The sequence below is a fragment of the Nicotiana tabacum genome, chromosome 5, assembly GCF_000715075.1.
Source record: "Nicotiana tabacum cultivar K326 chromosome 5, ASM71507v2, whole genome shotgun sequence".
Taxonomy (NCBI): Eukaryota; Viridiplantae; Streptophyta; class Magnoliopsida; order Solanales; family Solanaceae; genus Nicotiana; species Nicotiana tabacum.
In genome coordinates this window covers 23,153,645-23,172,862 of record NC_134084.1, presented here as the reverse complement: position 1 = coordinate 23,172,862, position 19,218 = coordinate 23,153,645, and the positions used below count along the sequence as shown (strand labels likewise).

The window sequence follows — 19,218 nt, the reverse complement described above, 5'->3', positions numbered from 1 at the left end:
AGTTTATTGAAAACGACTAAAAAATACAATTGAAATTACTGTTATGCCCTTAAAAATTTGTCATACAATTTGGCATAATGATGTCTAAATTTGAGAATTTGTACAGCTTTATCTTTGTTGGTGGAATTAAATGGAAAACAAAGCAAACTGAAGAACCAGAGCTTCTTTCTGGGCTAATTTTCCCAACAGTTCACCAGAGATTTCTTTGAGGTTCGGTAATTCTCTCTATTTCTTTTTCGTTTTCCTTTTCTGGGTAAGTTTTATTTTCGTTGAATAAAGCATTTTTTTTCTCGCTTGTTAGTTGTTACATGAGCTTGTGATATAGCTACAGTTAATTTAGGACCGGTTAATGCAAAGAACTGAAAATCAGAAAACCAAGGTCCACTATGAAATATATCATATTGGTTAGAAGGGATGTTTTATCAGTGGAGAATTAGAAATAGCTGAGTAAGATGATATTATGATGTAATGAGCCTCTGAGGGTTGTGAACTCCCCAGATGGTGGAAAGCTATAGAAATTTAGAAAGTCCACTATGTATACATACTATATTTTGACACTCCTTAGTAAAATTTCTGGCTCCGCCACTAGTGGTGGCTGGCGACAGCGACGAGTAGGAACTTATATGAGGTAACTGCGAAAGCAGGAGAAGAAACATTTCACAATATGGATAATTGGTTGGCACCCAAGCTTTGGTTCAGTGGTAACGATGCAATGTAGGATATGTGAGTATGGTACACTTTTACGAGCTTGAACCCTACTGTTGACTGAAATATGGTTTTTTAGTGGGAGTAGGGTAGAGCCCTCGGGGCATACTCTTCGAGTTTTGAACCTGTGGATCTACTGGAGTTGGGTCCGCTAACTCTTTCTCCGTTGTTCGTAAATAAGACGGATAATTGGGTGGGAAACATAGGGTAGCATGTGGGGGGTTTGCAGAAGCTGAATTATTTAACCATAGGCTTGAGCAGTGACTGGGCTACCATGTTAGATTTAGCCGATAGAGGCAAACTGTTACTCCTATTTTGTATCAGGAATTAAAGGGGAGTATCCATTTGATATGATGCTTCTTCTCAAGTACCATATATATGTTGATTATGCTCCATTTGACCACATATTTGATTCCTCATTTCCTCTAAATCTGCTCCAGACAACTGAAGCAACACTATTGGCATGCTCAATTATCTCTTAGCTTTGCTATTTTAGGCTCTTTCACACGTCTTGATAATATTTTCTTTGTTCATTAATAAATCGAGTAATTAAACTCATGTTTCTATAATCAATTCAATCCCAAGAGGAAATCGTTGATGCATAAAAAATTGTTAAAAGTCTAGAAGATCTACCTCTGTTGTGGTCTGGATTATAAGATGCTACAATCCTACCTTCCAAATTGATTCAGATGTCAACTTATAATATAAAATTTGTACCATTCGAGTAAGGTTATGCATGATTCAAGTTGGGAAGCTAGATCACGCCAATCCTACTATTTGTGCCGATCTATGAGTTTTCTTCGCTTTGATGTTTTATTCAAAACTGTAGCTTCTATAATGCATACTACAAAATCTGTCAAAATTCACTTAGTTACATTGTCTGAAAAACATGGTGTCTGGACCAGCGGACCTTCATTTCCTGGCATTAGTAATAGCAGTTAAGAGGGCAGAAGGTATAGCTGGCTGAATAACCTAGAGCGCTGGCATTATAAGTAATTGATAATTTGCTTAATATGGCACTATTGGATTTCTTAACATTGTACAAAGTTAGACTACTGTATGGAGATTACACAAAATACATCTAGTCAATTGAAGGGGAGCCTTGGCGTAATTGGTAAAGTTGCTGCCATGTGACCAGAGTAGGTCACGGGTTCGAGCCGTGGAAACAGCCTCTTGCAGAAATGTAAGGCTGCATACAGTAGACCCTTGTGGTCCAGCTCTTCCCCAGACCCCGGGCATAACGCGAGCTTAGTGCACCAGGCTGCCCTTTAGTCAATTGTACAAGCTTAATTTTTCCAGAAAGCCATAAATGTCAATCTGGGATTTTAGATATTTATCGCTTGCTTTACAAGTTTGTATACAGAGTAATTGAAACTTGATGTTGAAAAATCTTCACCTAGCAATATCCTTCTTTCATTCCAACCAGATAATCCAAAATAAGCATTTCGGAGACCCTCCAAATTTCCATGTTTTCTCCAACACCCAAACTGTTCCAAGTCAAGAGCACATCTTAACTAACTGGGGCTTGCTTATCCCCAGTAGTTACAAGTCCATAGACAATGGATTAAGATATTGTTGCTTCTTTAACAAAAGATGCAGGAGTCAACATGGATTTTGTGCCTCTTTCTGGGTACTTTGGTGCAGCTTTCCCAGCGAACAGTTGCCTCCTTGCTGAATAAAGTTTTTCAGAATGTGCTACAAGGGGGCTCAGCTCTGTTCTAACTAATTATAGCACTTTATAGAATTAGTTAATAGAGAATTTCTGATTGCTTCTTCGCTCCACAAATGAACTGTCAGCTCCAAAAAGCGGAATATGAAACTACAGAATATACTCCCCAGTCGCTCTTAAACAGGATGGAAAATCAATTTGCCTCCTCATAGTGAACCATACCTCGGTCTCTGCACTTTTTGGGGCCATCAAGTAGTAGTAATAAACATGTTATATGATTACTCTCACTGTTACACTACATTCTCATATTATTACTTCCTTTTTACCCATGTTGATTGGATTAACTCATATCTAACAGTTATTGTTTTGTTGACTTATTTCGAGATAGTCAAACAATAAATTTTTACCTACTTTTCTTTTATTCTAAAAAGTTTAATATATATAAATGTACAAATTTAGTTCAAAGTAACACCGTTACCAATATAACCCATGTAAATTTGTGATTCAATATGCCATTACGTGAATTGCACTTGCCTGATGATAAGATATAAAGAGTTTATTTTGCTGAAGCTAACTCATTCTTTGCCTGGATGCATGGGAACCGAATGGAGTCCACTTTGGAGATGGTAAGAAGCCTAAGCTAGATGGATAACCATATAACACATTACCCACCACTAGTATATCCTCATTATCTTTGTTATATAAAATGAGTTGATAAATCCCAAAAAGAAAGAAGTTTGTTTTCTTTCATATTAACTCTTTCTATTGCCTGTAAATTGTAATTTAATATAAAAAAACATAGCACTCAATAGGTACTGGGAGACTGTCAGAACACTGAACACTTGGCTAATTTAAGTTTTAGCGTCCTATTTTTTAACTCTCCTAAGTGCTTCGTTTTATACTTGTTTTCTTGCAGGGAGTTCAACTTTCCTTGAACTCTATTGGCTGCTGATTACTTCTCCCATGTCCAGCCGAATGGTGCTTCGCTGCACCAACTCATTTGCATTATCTCAACCTAAATTTAATGGGTGTTTCTTTCCGTTGATATACCACATAAATGTGTCAGCCTTGACGAGGCATGTGCCCGCAACTGCTCTCTCCTTTTGTCAGCTTCAGGCATCAAAACTTCATGATAGTCCAGTTACTGTTGCAAGTGATGTTAGATATGGTGGTAAACAAATTATAAGTGTCGATTCACCACTTTATGACTACATATTGTCAAACGTTAGAGAACCAAAGGTGAATGCTCTGATTGCAAACCCATTTTAATTTGAGAAGAGAAGCAAACATTGGGAAAAGAAAGAAAGAAAGGAGGTACTCTATCTGGACTTCATTTCCATTTTTTTTTTTTTTTTTGGTTGCATTCAGATTTTGCGTGAACTTAGGGAGGAGACAGCAACAATGCGAGGCAGTCAGATGCAGGTAATTCGTCAGCCTAGGCTTTGCTAACTGTTGTTTTCCTTTACCTCCTAAGTAAGTTACACATTACTGCTGTTCTGCTGTTCATAGTTTTGGCACATGATACCTTTCTGGTGTAAGACTTTAGAACCTCTTAAGTTTCTGTATTTGAATATCGAGAGTCTCTTCATACCTCAAAAAACTAAGGATCTTTTCCAAAAAGGGTTATTTATGGTTTATTATGACCCTTGGCTCTCTTTATCAAAAAGAAAAAAAATATGACTCCCCCTCAGAAATTTATTGGATGTGTGGCTCCAAGTCATACACGACAACTACTGACTGAGTCCGACTTGAATAGGAAGATCTCAGTGGTTGTATACTAAGTTCATTCTTTGGAATTCACTCGAGTAAATATATGAAAACCGACTCTTCATGTTTAATTGAAGAAAATTTGTAAGTTTAAGTGAAACACAATCCGAGTCACTCATCACATGATGGAGTGGATGAGATGCAGTTATTTCGAATCTATTTATGAAAGAATATGTCGTGAAAAACTTTTTTAGCATGTACTTTGATAGTAATGGGTGGTGTGGGGAGGAAACTTCTTCCTCTTTCAACTGAGAGTCTTGAAAGTTTACCTTCTCCTATTTTATGCTAGTAATTTGAGACCTTGAGGCGATAAATCTTCTCCCTCTGCAAAAATCTCTGAAGGTCAACTGGAACTTAAATTTCCCTCCTTTTTTGGTGTTTTAGAACTTTGCTTTATAAGATAGGATTGTTATTAGTGATGATGATTTTTCTCGTGACAAAATTGACAAAATGATTTATTTGGACTTCAATGTTGGCTGACTGTTCTTAGTAATAGGTGTCACCGGATCAAGCACAACTACTTGCTATGCTCGTCCAGATTCTTGGGGCAAAAAGGTGCATTGAAGTGGGCACGTATACTGTATGTATATGAACCCATCTTGGTTTATATATTTGTCTTATGCTTTTCTTACCTCATATACGTTCTCTTTGTTAAATATCTGGTGCACTGCTGACAATTTATGCTGCAAAACCTACTCAAGCAGCAAATTTAAAATGCCAAAAGCTGGAAAACTGAGGTTGAAACCAGGAATTTGTTGAAGACAATTAATTGAATAGATTGGATTTGTAATTTGAGTGTGGCGCTGGCTGTGTTTGAGTATGTACACCTTCTCCTGTCGTACTTAGAGTATGGCACAAAATTGGAGTTTCCACCTCTCTTATCCAACCTCTCTTATCCTTCAAGTATGTTTATGGTGCCAAAAGTAACTAAAAGAATTTTAAGATAAAGAGGAGAGGGAGGGAACTTGATCTTCTCTTATATCTTCTTCGTATAGTTCCAATTTTATTACGTGAAGGGAAAAATATTTCCGTGTATTCACCATACGACTATTCATACTGAAGAGTATAGGCATAAGGTGGCCCTTACAGAGGTGAAGGGCCTAAAGAAAAGCTGGCCTGAAAATATTCGTAAAAGAGAATATAATTGCATATTGGCTAATGGGTAGGTATTATGTTAAGGAAAAAACGGAGAAGACAGGAGGGATAGAGGGGATACCGGAAGGATCGCAACCCAGGGGACGGGAGCTCAATACTGGTGCAGTTGTGGCAGAGGCTCACGGTTGAAGAGGAGAAGGCATGAATAGGAGGGTCTCATGATATTTATCTACGTTCTCTGTTAGTAAATTGAGTGCTGTTTTTTTCCTCTGCTATTGGCGGTACTATCGATCATTAATATGAGTCGATCTTGTCACAGGGATATTCATCCTTGGCTGTTGCTTTGGTCCTTCCAGAAGAGGGTCATTTAGTTGCTTGTGAAAGAGATGGCAAATCAATTGAAGTTGCAAAAAGATATTATGGCCAAGCTGGCGTCTCACATAAGGTGATTGTAGTGTCTCCTTTTTTATTCATAAGATGTATCTACTATAGATGAAGTAGTTGTCGACCTTGTGATTATCCATCAATCAAGCAGTCAACCATTCCTCAATTCCAAATTTGGGGTTTGTTATATGAATTCTCTACAGTTTCAGTGTTGAGGCGCGTCCTAATAATGGTTTAAAAAAATTCTTCTAAGAGAAATCAGGGGCTTTTTAACACTAGAGATTATTTATATCTCACACTTATCCTACCTGGACCTGATTTAAGAGTAAAGTCAACTAAGCCTTAGTTCAACTAGTTGATATCGCGTCAATGGATCCTTCTTTCACATTCTGTTATGCTCCTAGGTAAGTCCCATTGATCGATAGAAATTCAATGTTTTCTAGACAACTTTTCCATGTGATTTTAGATCTATGGGTTTCATTTAGCACCTCCACTCACCATGTTGTTGCATCAATGGGTCGGTGTTTTTGGAAGTCTACTAAAGACATGATTAAATGATCTCAGGCTCAGGCATCATTCCCTCAATTTATTCTTCTATATATGCTCCTATCACCCTTTGTATGATGTAATTATATCTAATCTTATCCGATCTTGTATGTCCACACATATCTTCATTTTCACAATACGTATCTTGTGGATATGATGGGCCTTAGAGGCCTCAAATCTGCTCCCGCATAGCATGCTAGTCACGATACTATAGCACTCCTGTAGTATCTTTCAACCATCCTTTTTTATCCTCTGTTATATTGTCATCTCGCATACCATTCTCTTGGAAGATTGATGCATCTACTCACTAAAATCCTGTTCAGTCTCACTTTCACCCTTTGTTCTCTTTATGGAGGCTAAACGTGCATGTCTTGTCTTAATTCTGTATATGCTAGAATTCTTGCACTTTAGTGTATTTTAAACCCATTAGATTCTTTCTGTATGGCAACCTAACATTAATTACTGGAATGTGAACTGTATTTCTCATTTTGTTACGACTTATCATTATTCATGCTTGTTTATGGCTGAAGCATGGCAAATATGTCTAATATGTCTTGATATTCCTATCACTGATGGTTTGATTCTGCTATTAGGTGGACGTGAGACATGGTCTGGCAGCAGATACTTTGAAGTCTTTAATTCATAATGGTGAAAGTTGCAGGTACATATTGGCTTAGGGCCAATTCTTGTTTGGTTGTCGACTTTGAGTTTTTTCTTATAAATATATAAGTAGATCCTCTATCGACTCCATATAGGAGTGACAAATTTTATAAAACTTATTTTCCTTTTCTAAGGATTGGTTTTAGCTATTCTTAGCACCATTACGAAGTATAGAAGATGTGATTTTGAGACGGATACCTAGTTTTGGAAAAGCTGCTGTCTTATGGTTGGATTAAGATACTTTCTAATCTACAATGTGGCAATACTTCTACATTGTAAACCCTTTTTTTCAGTTAAGTTACTTTTTTCCTATAAACCTTATCAGACAAATTTTCTTCACTGTGTATAAACTTGCACTACTTCAAACCTCTTGTCAGCCATTTACCTTTTAAAATAACTGAACTGTTCACGAGACTGAGTAGATGGATTGAAGAAACGATAGTAGCTATTGGTTTTATCTGTCAGATAGAGTACAAATTCAGATGTCTCAAATATTTATATTTAGAGGAAACCATTTATTGTCCCTTCAGTGACATCGACAAAAAGAGGAAAGTTATTCACTATATAACTCCAATTCTATGCAGATATGATTTTGCTTTTGTTGATGCAGAAAAGAGAATGTATCAAGAGTACTTTGAGTTGCTGCTACAACTGGTGAGGAGTTACATGATCTCAAACCATCTTCATTCACATCTAAAATTGCGGCATAGTTTAGTATGCCTCGCAATTTTGAAATTATAAATTCTGTCCCCTTCCATAGGTGAGAGTTGGGGGTCTTATTGTAGTGGATAATGTCCTATGGCATGGAAGAGTTGCCGATCCACTGGTAAGAACATTTTCATTTTTCACATGTTTCCCAATTCTAAAAAATTATTCAGCTCCTAACCATTCTATTGTTAGGTGATTGATTCCAAGACTCTTAGCATCAGAAATTTTAATCAAAACTTGATGGAGGATAAACGCGTTGACATCAGTATGGTAAGCACGAGAATTTTCTTGTTCCTTTCTTCTTTCGGGGATTTTTTTTTCTTTTTATTTTTCTATTTGAATTTTCTTAGACCAAGAAATATGAAACACCGGATGAAGTTCTGACATCATTTCTTTGGCCTTGCTAAGGTGCCTATTGGTGATGGTATGACGATCTGCCGAAAAAGATAAATCCTAATACAAAGAGATTGGATGTTGAACTGCTCCATACAGCCATTTCATGGTGGTTTGTTTATTCTTTGGTGTAAGCTTCCACATGCGGAGTCTTGGAGCAATAGTAAAGTTATATCCGTGTGACTTATAGGTCACGGGTTCGAGCCGTGGAATCAGCCACTAATGTTTGCATTAGGGTAGGTTGTCTATGTGTGGCCCTTTCCCGGATCATGCGTGAACGTGGAATGCCTCGTGCACCAGGCTGCCCTTGGAGTAAGCTTCCAGTGTGAAAAAAAAAAAAAAAAATTGTTTCACTTTTTCATTTGAAAAGAAAGAAGCTTACTTCTCACTTGGTGTTTGTGTATTCTCTGATCTTTTTCCTTCATGCTGTGTGTGTTTAAGATCCGGAAGCAAAATGGACTAGATGACAACTAATAGAGCAAAATTTAGATTCTTTTTTCTCATACACCATAAACCTTATAGAGTTGTTATTCTGCATCTCATGAAGGTCATGACAATGAGTATTATGAGAAAACTCATAGGTTAAAACATGAAAAGTTGTGTGCAGGACACTGCTGAACTCAGTTATGTGAAAATTGATTTACATGGTTGGACATATAGAAAAGTTCTCGATTTCGTAGGTAACTAAACCATTGTCTCCGACTAGAGATGACTGATATATATAACTGAAGCATCTGGATGCTGAAATTTCTCGTTGTTGCATCTAAGCTGTGAAACTTCATCTTTTGTATTTGGAAAATCACCATCTTGAAATACAAGAATTATGTGGAAACGGTCTTAAAAACGCAACGAGCTGTGATTGAATCTCTGTATTTATTTGAATTTTTTTTTTAAGAGCATAACGTTGTGTATTAACAACAGCGGGCAAAATCTAGTAGTAGTAGACACGTGACTGTACACATCCTTTACAAAAGAGAATTTTACCTATCTATACTATTTATCAAACTTATTAATTCTTACTAATCAAGTTTTAACTTAATCTAAAATTTGTTGGATAAACATCAACGTCACCATATTCTTTGATGGCCTGGGAAAGCAAAATCAAATCATTAATTATAATAGTTATTTGTGTAGGTTGGGAGATGTTGCAAATGATTGAGAATATCCTTTGAAATTTATATCTCAATTTTGAGAGAATTTGGTGAAGATTTGAGGTGGTTTTGATTGGAATTTTAGATTGAAACTTGAAAGGGAAGACATAAGCAAATTGTATATATGTATAATTATATATAAATTGTATGTAAATTGTAGTTTTTAATCGGATTCTATGCAAAACAAAATTGTATTTAAGTTGTAGATATATTGTAGATTTTGACCGAATATATATATATGGCCATGTGCCATAGAGCAGGCCCAATACAAAATGTGGAATAATTAACAAGCTAAAAGAGGGGGATTTGCATCTATACCCGCTTTTTGGGTCACGTTTTAACTTATACCCGCTTTGCAAAAAAAATTGCAAGCGTACCCACTTTTCTTCATGAAGTAGAAGGCAATCACGTAAAATTCAGCATTCTAGTAGACGGGTCAGAAGTTGTTTGTAATTGCTGAACTTAAGCATTCTACTAGCTGAAATTTTGTTCTCTATTTGCTAAACTTCAGCATGTTTTAGCTTAAGTTTTTCGCGTAAACTTAGTGTTGGTTGAAGTTTTTGTTTGTAATTGCTGAATTTAAGCATTCTACTAGCTGAAGTTCTATTCTCTATTTGCTTAACTTCAACATGTTTTAGCTGAAGTTTTGTTATATATTTGCTGAACTTCAGCATGTTTTAGCTTAAGCTTTGTTATTGTTATGTTTGTGATGAACTTCAGGGCTGAAGTTTGTTTTGCGTTGAAGATGGAATTTCTCATCATTCTACTGATACAGTTCATAAAAATCCTTCCGATCTTTGTGGTTGGTACAAAGCATGATAGCAAAGGATTAACCCTAATTCATAAGAACGCAGCATGAAGATATGACAAATGATGCGATAACAATTACAGTACACCCTCCAGATTGGGCTAGAGGATCATCTCCTTGATTTTTATCTGGTATGTACTTTACGTGTTCATTTGAGTACATTTCCACTCATTCATTTTACTTTAACACAAGAACATTTATACTTATTTCAGTTACCTGGTCTTATTCAAAAGAAGAAAAACAACAAGTTATCTGCTATATTCTTGAATGTCACGAGGCTGCTTCCGAGGTGTTTTCCTGCTGTAGTATAGACAAAAACATAGCTTCTTATCTGTGGCAAGGGCTAGTAGTCTCAGTAACACAGCGGACAAACAGTGAAAGGAGGAAGAAAGGAGTGCAAGTAGCAGGAAGAAGGAGGCGCCTGAAGTTGTAAAAATTAGAGTATAGGTTAAATAATTTTAAAAATATGGGTATAAGTTAAATAGGGGCGACCAAATAGGGCATTCCGTGCAATTTTTACCTATAGTTAAATAGGGGCGACCAAATAGGGCATTCCGTGCAATTTTTACCTAAAAGAGCGAGGAACCAATCTCAAAAGTTATAAAATAGACTGGTTCTTCTTAGACTTAATTCGGAACTTGGTAAGTTGATTGCTATCTGTCTTCAGGATAGCTCTCACCTTTTCAGGCAAGATGTCAGCCTCCATGAAGAAAGTATATGTTTTCTTTTGTAAGCTTCAATTAGCAAAGGCTTTTGCATCAAAGGCTTTATTGATCTCATGGATAAACCTTAAGCCTGCACCACCTTCATTCTTCTCCCAACATAACGAGGTGCATGAGTACCAATGATGTTTTGTCCCTCCCTCAGCATTATCCCAGAAGAAGTTAGAACATTGTTTCTCAATTAATTTGAACTTCATCTACTCTTATTAGACTTAGGGGTCGTTTGGTTGGAATACGACATGCCGGTATAAGTTATATTGGGATAAGTTATGCTGGGATTAGTTATGCTGGGATTGTTGTTTATTTACTGTTTGGTATGTTGTATTAAGAATGACAATTGCATAATTTCTAAGAAGAAGGTATAAGTTATACCAGTGCTAATTACCCCACCCTCTATAAGGTATAAGTTATTCCAGTGTTAAAATTAATACTGGGATAACTTATACCTAGTTTGCTAACCAAACAGAGTATTAATGTGATATTAAATTTTTATACCCCCTATACCTTCTTATATATACCTCATACCAAACGACCCCTTATAGACTGGGAGAGACTACTAAGGGATGTGGTGAGATGGATATAACGGAAACGTTTTGTTTGTCACTACAGAGTGAACCTGTTGTGAACCTTTTCTATTATTAGTAGCAAGTACTCTAGGCAAATGGTCAACTTTGCTGGAAGCAAAACAGCTTTATACAAAAACGGGCAGTCACGATTCAAAAAGATTCTGGGATCCATCCACCTTAGCTAGAAGTTTTAGGAGACATGAGACTGGACCTCCACCATAACTAGAAGTTTCAGGAGTCGTAAAAGTGGACAAATTCACAGTAGAAACCGCCTCTCTTTAAGACATGAATCTTCATCTTAGTCAGGTTAGTGGATTCCTTTTATTAGATGGTTACAAAAATTAAGAGGAAAGATTTAGAAGTCGGGAGTAGAATTTAGTAGGGCACAAAACCTCTTCTTTTTGGCTGGTTGATGGTCTTGGTTATAAGGATGCTTTTCATGGCTACAAGATGAAATTAACTCTTTATTTGCTCATCATTCTCACTCTCGATGATATAAAGATAGCTTATATGGTGTGTAATATTGCTGATTTTGCAGTGACATTTCATGATTATCTTGTAGATTGACAGAGTGAAGACAGCAGCAACAAATACATTCTTATTTTCAAATTTGCTCTAGTATGGACAGGAAACGAGAATTCATTATTACAAGAACACATTGATCTTACATGGAGTTACTAGAATAACCCCAGCAGCAGCAGAGCCAGCCTTGCTTTGGGAGACAATAGAATGTGTTCATTTGCGTTTTTACTAGCTAACTTCCTAGGTATAGCATAAGCAACAATACAAACTAACAGATTCTTACACATGATGACTATGCTAATTGATTATAAGTCATTATTTGTCGAGTTTTGTGCACCATTTAGAGGTCAGAAACAGGTGAGCCTAGAAAAACAGATGCAGAGCCCAGAGATGCAGTTTTCATATGAAAAGAAAACAGCAATAGACAGAAAGAAAATGGATAGGAAAAAGACTAGGACCCCCCACCCCACCCCCCACCCCCCACCCCTCCAACTTCCCTCCCAAAAAAGCCCTTCAAAGAAGAAAAAGCAAATAACAAACAACCGCATCACTTGACTTTTCTGGTCACTGCTTTACATTTCAACTGGTGAAAACATCAAAAACTAATTCAAACCACATATCGATAAGTAATGTAACGGCCTGCAGTCTCACTTGGTCTGATAATCTTCACGACTTGGCCACGTTTTAGCCCATAATATCTCGCAATAGGATCAGTGATCTGAATTCGAGGAAGCTGTTTTAACAGAAGAAATTGTTAGGCACTCGATTACATAGAAAACTGATGATAGTAACCAACCACACCTGTCTTACGAGCATAAATCACAGTGGCAGGGCTAATCAAGATAATAGGAATAAAACAATCAGCCAAAAACAAGAAGCAAAAGATAACATGCCTTAAAAAAATTTGCAAGCATCACGTATCTCCTGGTCTTTAGTGTATTATATGAGGTCAAAAGTTTAACAGTGCAAATAATATTATCAACACGAACCTGTGTTTCTTTCACTGTATATCGTTCCAACAAGGTTTTCTTTTCTTCAGGAGTAAGTGGCTGGTGCTCAGGAACTAGAACATGATTTTTTATGTTTACCAACAATTCTGCTTCCTGAAACATTAAACACACATCACGGTGATTTTAAACACCATTTTTTACTATCTAATAGATAGTTATCAATCACATAAAGCAACTAAAACAGAAATGTAACCCGCAACACACAAAAATGAAAAAGAGGAATACCAAATAACCCTTTATATGAGTGAAAATTCCAGTAGAATCACCCTCTGTCAAAACCCAACCAGCCTTGAATGACATGAAGAGGCACATCAGTCTGAACAGATTGTTTTGAAAAAGTATATGTAAAGTCATTCTGAACAGAATGTCGATTGGCTCGTATAATGCATAATGGTCTTAAGCCATTATCTTGTGGCTTATGCAGTCAAGTATTGGTTGTCTAAAGCTGGAATAATTAATAATGGTATATAAGATATTTTATTTCCTCTTCATGAATAATCCACTTTTAATTTCCATCATCATTTTAGCTGTAACCGAGTCGGGATTCCCTTAGCAGCCTGTCCTTTTAACTGCTTTCTGGCAGTGGCATAGAGTTGGTAGCCCATTACGGCTGCTAGGAATATTGGATATACTTGCACACAGTAGGTGGCTTCAAAACTGTTGAAGGTCAGTCCCAAATTTGCCGCACTTTCCTGTACTGTTCTCAGGAATTGGATTTCTTAAACTTGACATTTGGGATCTTGCACTTTTATTCAAATTCTAGAGAGAAATTGAACATCTATCCTTCTGAAGCTTGAAAATGTCCTCAAATGGAAAGGTCTTGTCCTAATCAGATTCAAGGTCTGGTGAACTTTGGAGACCAAGATCAAGTAATTTTTTTATAGAAATCTGCTGCTTTTAGCTTCGACACTCGGTGGTATAGACACCAATATCTCCCTCCAAACTTTGTAATAAGCAATATCTTGAAAGTGATTAGACGAATTCTATTAAGAACTAGTCAAAAGACTCTTGTTTAACATAGACTTTGATTTGATGATTCTGGATATCAATCTGATGTTTGGATGAGGATATTTTAGATATAAAATTTTCAAAAGCTAGGCCACACATCGAAGACTTTCTTTCCAGGGTGTATCAACCATTTGCAACTTACATAACATAATCAGATTCCTAAATCTCAAAAAATTCAACCTAGTGTAGATTCAATTCTCATTACCAATTCAGAGTCTCAATGATAACTCTTTCATAATGAGCTGTCACCACTCTTAGTATAGCAGACCAATTGGATTGCTCTAGTCATGCAATCCAATTGCATTAGTCATGCAAGATAACAGCAAATTGGAAGCCCAATGAATTTCAAAAACTTCTGCAGTGAAACGAATAACTGAAGTGTCCCCCTCCCCCTCTCACCCCAAAGAATAAGAACGACACTAATTGTGAGAAATGCCAGACAACAAACTTCTCGTTCAGAAGACATATCTAGGGTAACATGAAGTGGCAGCACCATTCTAATAATGATCAATGCCGTTTTGATGCAATATTGACCCTTTTTCTGCAAGCAAATAGAGTTACCCCCCCCCCCCCACAATTAAAACAAGAATAAATATTTACAATGTTGAAAACAACCAGCAAGCAAACAAAAGAAGACAAACTGATAAATTTCATACTAGATAATCCCCTTATCAAAACGTAAATGGTTGCAATTCATAATAACATAATGTACCTCATAAATTTCGTACTCCTACCAGATAATCCCCTTATCAAAATGTAAATGGTTGCAAATCATAATAACATGTTGTGCCTCTGGTTTTGGTGGTCCTACTACTTGAGTAGCGTCAGGTGCTCAAGTGAATAATAGTTAGTCCAAAATCGAAGAAACCAAATATCAAAAGGTACAAAAAGTAAAATGATTAAACACTAGGAGTGAACTAAGCTCCTCAGCTATTTCATAACAATTTCAATCCTCCATTCAAGTAGTAAGGACAAACTTTAAGTAGAAATAGTAGAGTAATCACCTGGAAAACCTCCAAGTGAAATTTTGTGGATATTTCACTTATGCAAGTACGAGCAAAGGGAGTCAAATTTTGTTGTACAACCAAGATTGCTTGGAAGACATCTTCTTTTTTCATGCGTTCTGTATAAGTTTTCATTGTCTTAACACCAACCTTTGCCTCCTCTGGAAAGAACACATATATCTGATTCACATGGGTAGCAAATAATTTCTGTGAGAATTTTGCATTAACTTTTTACACATTATGAGCAAATAATGCCTTAGCGAAACACAAGAAACTCAAATACTGAAAACTGAAGTAGCTAGAAATATCTGAGAATTGTCAAACTACACACACACCAAAACAGATTCAAAGGACAAATGGTCACATCATATTACCCAACAGCTGTTTCATTGGTTACTATATTTATTACAAAACCTTTTTACACATTTTTACAAAAGTTTGTTGCTTTCATGTTGAGCAATTTAGAAACATTTGGTGTTGGATGCCAGTGAAAAGTGGGGTGGGGAGGGAAAGGAAGATGCGGGAAGAGCCTCCAATGAGATTGTAACCTTACATTTAGCGATGCACGGTAGAGTTGCAAACACAACTACAACTCCAATTCCCTACTTTAGTGTTCCTGCATTCTGAACTACATGCATATTATTTTCCATTATTGAACTACAAACTGAAAAGATATCCCTTTCCATTTCAAAAAATATAGACATTCTTTCCCCCTATCTAGTGCCTTTTTTCTTGATATTAAGGGTGGGGGTGGAGGGGGTTCGTACAGATATTTAGATTTTTTTACTAATTAACCTTTGCCCATTTCATCATACATTTTCTCCAAATCACTTTATTGTCGAGTCACTTGGAATCAGAGAGCAAAAATATCCTCCAGCCTGTATTATTCAGATGTCAACAGAACAAAATTAAATGCACCGATATTTTTCCTTTTTGTTGTGAACAAGTCCAACATTGAATTCGTTGTTATATCCATAAAAAAATACGTCCAAATAGAGTGACATGGATAATAAGGATACATACTACCGACCCCATCTAGCTTGAGATTGGGGCATAGTTATTGCTGGTGTATCCTTCAAAAAATACACTTTGCTGATTTCTAAAACAATAAGAAAATAAAATTTTGATGGGACCTTTTACTGATCACTTAATTATGACTAGTGCATCAAATTAGAAATCAAGATAAGCAATTACTTATGCAGAGAAAACATGCTACTACATTAAATATTGCCATTATGGGAACTCTGTTTGCTGCAACAGTTTTTCGTTTACAGAACCTTTATATTTTTAAAAAAAAGAAATCTACCATGATATAGACAGCCTTAATGCATAATGTTTGTGCTAAATATAACTATGTTATGTTGACGCGACAGTGTTGAGAGCATCTATTACAGCAATGACAAGATACCCTTAATCGTCGTCACTATCTGAATGAAATCCTCAGTTAAACTGACAGAGTAAACTGACATACTAGTAGAAAAGGATGACTTAACCCAAAAAACCTGGAAAAGTTCAAATTTATTGCTGACAAGTAAAACCACGAAACATTCATCAATTTAAGGGAAGAGTAAAATCCTTAGACAAGAAAGGGCTGCAAATAAAGTGACAGTAACCTTACTTAAATTAGGCAACAACGACAACAACTAAGCCTCAGTCCCAAACAAGTTAGGATCGGCTATAAGCATCCTCACTGACCACGTTACTCCATTTAAACCATCTTATGCCACTATTGTGCAAATGCCTTAGTTAAAATTAGGCAAGAAAGAAATTGAAAGAGCACACACCTGCTCAGAGCTGTTGTTGCGCTTGGCTTTCTGAATTACAAGGTCTTCTCTCTTCATGTTGTCACCATACTTCTGAAGGAACTGATGTTTTGACATATTTATCTCAAACTCTCCCACAAGGTAGCCCCTATCAGCTAACATTTCCATCAGTGTCTTACGAACTCTGAAAAGTCTTGAGAGCTCCTCTTCTGATAGAGTCATCTTTTCCCTACTAAATTCAAAAATTAGAAAGAATGCATTTATAAGTAAAGAATATGGTAAAACTCCTAGTTAGAGGTTATACACTGAGAACACATCAGACAAGATCCAATCCTCCCCTTTCTTCGACTCCCTTAGCTAAAGGCCCCATCCTCCAGCAATTGGGCAGCTTATCAGCGGGCCGGTTTAAGTAATTATTGGTTCGATTAATCAGTTTTTTAATATACCAAGGTGTTAACAAACCCTAAACCCTAAACCGATAAGATATCGGCAGATTGGGTATTGATTTTAGCGATTATTGGTCAGTTATCGGTTTGGGCAAAGATCATCGTAAAACAAAGATCAAATGTATTAGACAGTTTAACAAATTCTCACTTTTTTTGCAGACTAGTATCGCATGAAGTCCAGTGAATGATGATCATTTACATTATTAGAGTAATCGACTTAACAGAAAAAATTATATATGTTAATGTATTATCTATCCAAAATTTCATAAGCTGTGTATCTACCCAAATTTTCCAGAATACATTCAGATAGAAGGTTCCAGTTTTCACCAAATCAAGATTGAAATTACAGGATATATAAGATCAAAATCAGATTTTTTCCAATTTTAATTGCACAACAGACTAGTAATGCAATGGGCACTAATTAATACTACTAGTCGTCATTCAAAGGTCTAACACCTAAGGTTATAAAAGACAACGTAATTCATAAAATTTGAAAATAATAAAGAAAGTGGAAGCTGTGACAGAGTACTTGCCTCAAGATATGAAAAACCAGGAGATAATTCTAAAATTCCATGAAAGAAGAGAAGAAGCTCGAAAATGGAGTAGTTTTGGCGCTCCACTAGCTATTGAATGGAGCAAACTAGCGAACTCTAGTAGGGTTTTTAAAGCCTAAAGATGATCTTATATAGTCACGGGTAAAAATGTAAATTAGTTACAGCTTAGCGGGCAAGTGCACGTATAGTCTCACTTTTTCTGCTTGTTGTACCGTTGTCTGGGTGGTAAAACTTGTTATAGGAGTTTCTAGTTGTGATGTTGTAGTACCTTGCCTATGGTACGATTGAGGGAATGATAAGAACATGGAAAAATATTGTCCATTTCATTATAGTATAGGTGTCATGACCCAAAATCTATCAGTTGTGATAGCATCTAACCCAACCCGTTAGGTAAGTCAATTAACAATTATTCAGTTTCATTTAACTTAATAAAATAATTAAATAAGAGAATTATCTAAATCTTATACATTTCCCAAGGACTGGTAGTACAAATCATGAGTTTCTACGAATGGAGTTTACAAAGCAACAATAGAACAATCACACAGTCTGTTTGAAAGTACACAAACAAAATTTTATAGTCTAAGGCTACCGTGAACAAGAGGCAGCTATAGCAGGAACGCGAGTACACCTTCAAATCCAGCAACCATCGAACGTAGCAACATCGGCACCCGGGATCTGCACGCACTGTATAGGAAGTGCAGTATGAGTACAACCGACCCCATGTACTCAAAAAGTAACAAACTTAACCTTAGATTGAAAGCAGTGACGAGCTAACACAGGATCGGGTCCAAAGCCAATATTTCCATAACAGGTCATAACAACATAAGTGCAAGTATAAAAGAGATATCTCAAAAGTAAAATACTCAGCTCGTTCACAGTTCCAGAAAATGGTCATGCTTTTCAAATATCTCAGTGAAAGAAAATCCCAGATCTCTTACCGAAAATGCCAAAAGTACGAGTAAGTTTGAAAATTGTAATTTTTCAAATATCCTTTCCATAATAAATAAAATGTTTCATTTTCTTTCCAAATAACAAGTATAAAGTGCCTCTCCATACCCATATATCAATGTATATAATAAGTCATGAATGACGTGATACTATATAGCATGAGAAAGAATGCATCTCTATGCATGTATGTCATGTATGCATGTGAATGTCATGTATCTCAGAGATGAAACATGTACTCACACTCTTAGAGTACTCAATCTCATTACGTTGCATCCTCTCTTACTAAGCTCAATACTCAGCACACTAAATCACTCAACGCTGATAACTATTGCGGCGTGCAGCCCATATATATATATATATATATAGTCGACTGTGCTCACTGGGGTGTACAGACTCCGGAGGGGCTCCTATAGCCCAAGTGCTATATTGTTGCGGCGTGCAGCCCGACCCAATATTGTTGTGGCGTGCAGCCTGATCCATATATCGCCGCGGCGTATAGCTCGATCCATATATCACTGCGGCGTGCAACCCGATCCATATATCGATCCGGCGTGCAACCCGATCCATATATCATTGCGGCGTGCAGCCTGATCTGTATATCACTGCGGCGTGCAACCCGATCCATATATCGTTGCGGCTTGCAACCCGATCTATATATAAATTTATATCCTCACAATCAGGTCGTCGGCCTCACTCAGTCATCATTCTCTCTAGTCTCGCTCATGGGCTCAAATGTCATGAAACTAGCCCGATAACAATGATATGATGCATCAACAACAACAGCTGAAA

At 36.6% G+C, this 19,218-nt stretch overlaps 2 protein-coding genes across 8 annotated transcripts; one reads left to right on the top strand and one right to left on the bottom strand.

The window, feature by feature from the left end:
* Nucleotides 1–112: 112 nt before the first annotated feature.
* On the top strand, nt 113–12,022 carry LOC107810406 (uncharacterized). 6 transcript variants are annotated; one of them, XR_012709437.1, is made up of 13 exons: nt 192–210; nt 2,986–3,000; nt 3,291–3,613; nt 3,743–3,796; nt 4,638–4,721; nt 5,556–5,681; nt 6,760–6,827; nt 7,411–7,480; nt 7,587–7,652; nt 7,727–7,804; nt 7,943–8,239; nt 9,799–10,017; nt 10,099–11,692. XR_012709437.1 is itself a non-coding variant. In XM_016635182.2 (10 exons), the coding sequence occupies exons 2-10, from the start codon at nt 3,338–3,340 to the stop codon at nt 7,982–7,984; spliced, it is 864 nt and encodes a 287-aa protein (XP_016490668.1). In that variant the 5' UTR covers nt 140–3,000; nt 3,291–3,337; the 3' UTR covers nt 7,985–8,432. The 6 variants fall into 6 exon arrangements, 1 of the variants encoding a protein (XP_016490668.1); XR_001653641.2 differs by lacking the exon at nt 2,986–3,000 and having other exon boundaries at nt 113–210; nt 10,099–11,691; XR_001653638.2 differs by lacking the exon at nt 10,099–11,692 and adding an exon at nt 11,737–12,022 and having other exon boundaries at nt 140–3,000.
* A 200-nt stretch (nt 12,023–12,222) lies between these two features.
* LOC107810407 (DNA-directed RNA polymerases II and IV subunit 5A-like) lies at nt 12,223–17,609 on the bottom strand. 2 transcript variants are annotated; one of them, XM_016635184.2, is made up of 5 exons: nt 17,461–17,609; nt 16,503–16,710; nt 14,719–14,898; nt 12,686–12,799; nt 12,223–12,429 (listed from the first exon to the last, which is right to left on the bottom strand). In XM_016635184.2, the coding sequence occupies exons 2-5, from the start codon at nt 16,701–16,703 to the stop codon at nt 12,304–12,306; spliced, it is 621 nt and encodes a 206-aa protein (XP_016490670.1). In that variant the 5' UTR covers nt 16,704–16,710; nt 17,461–17,609; the 3' UTR covers nt 12,223–12,303. The 2 variants fall into 2 exon arrangements, with proteins under 2 accessions (XP_016490670.1, XP_016490671.1); XM_016635185.2 differs by having other exon boundaries at nt 16,503–16,713; nt 17,461–17,606.
* Between the last annotated feature and the right edge of the window lie 1,609 nt (nt 17,610–19,218).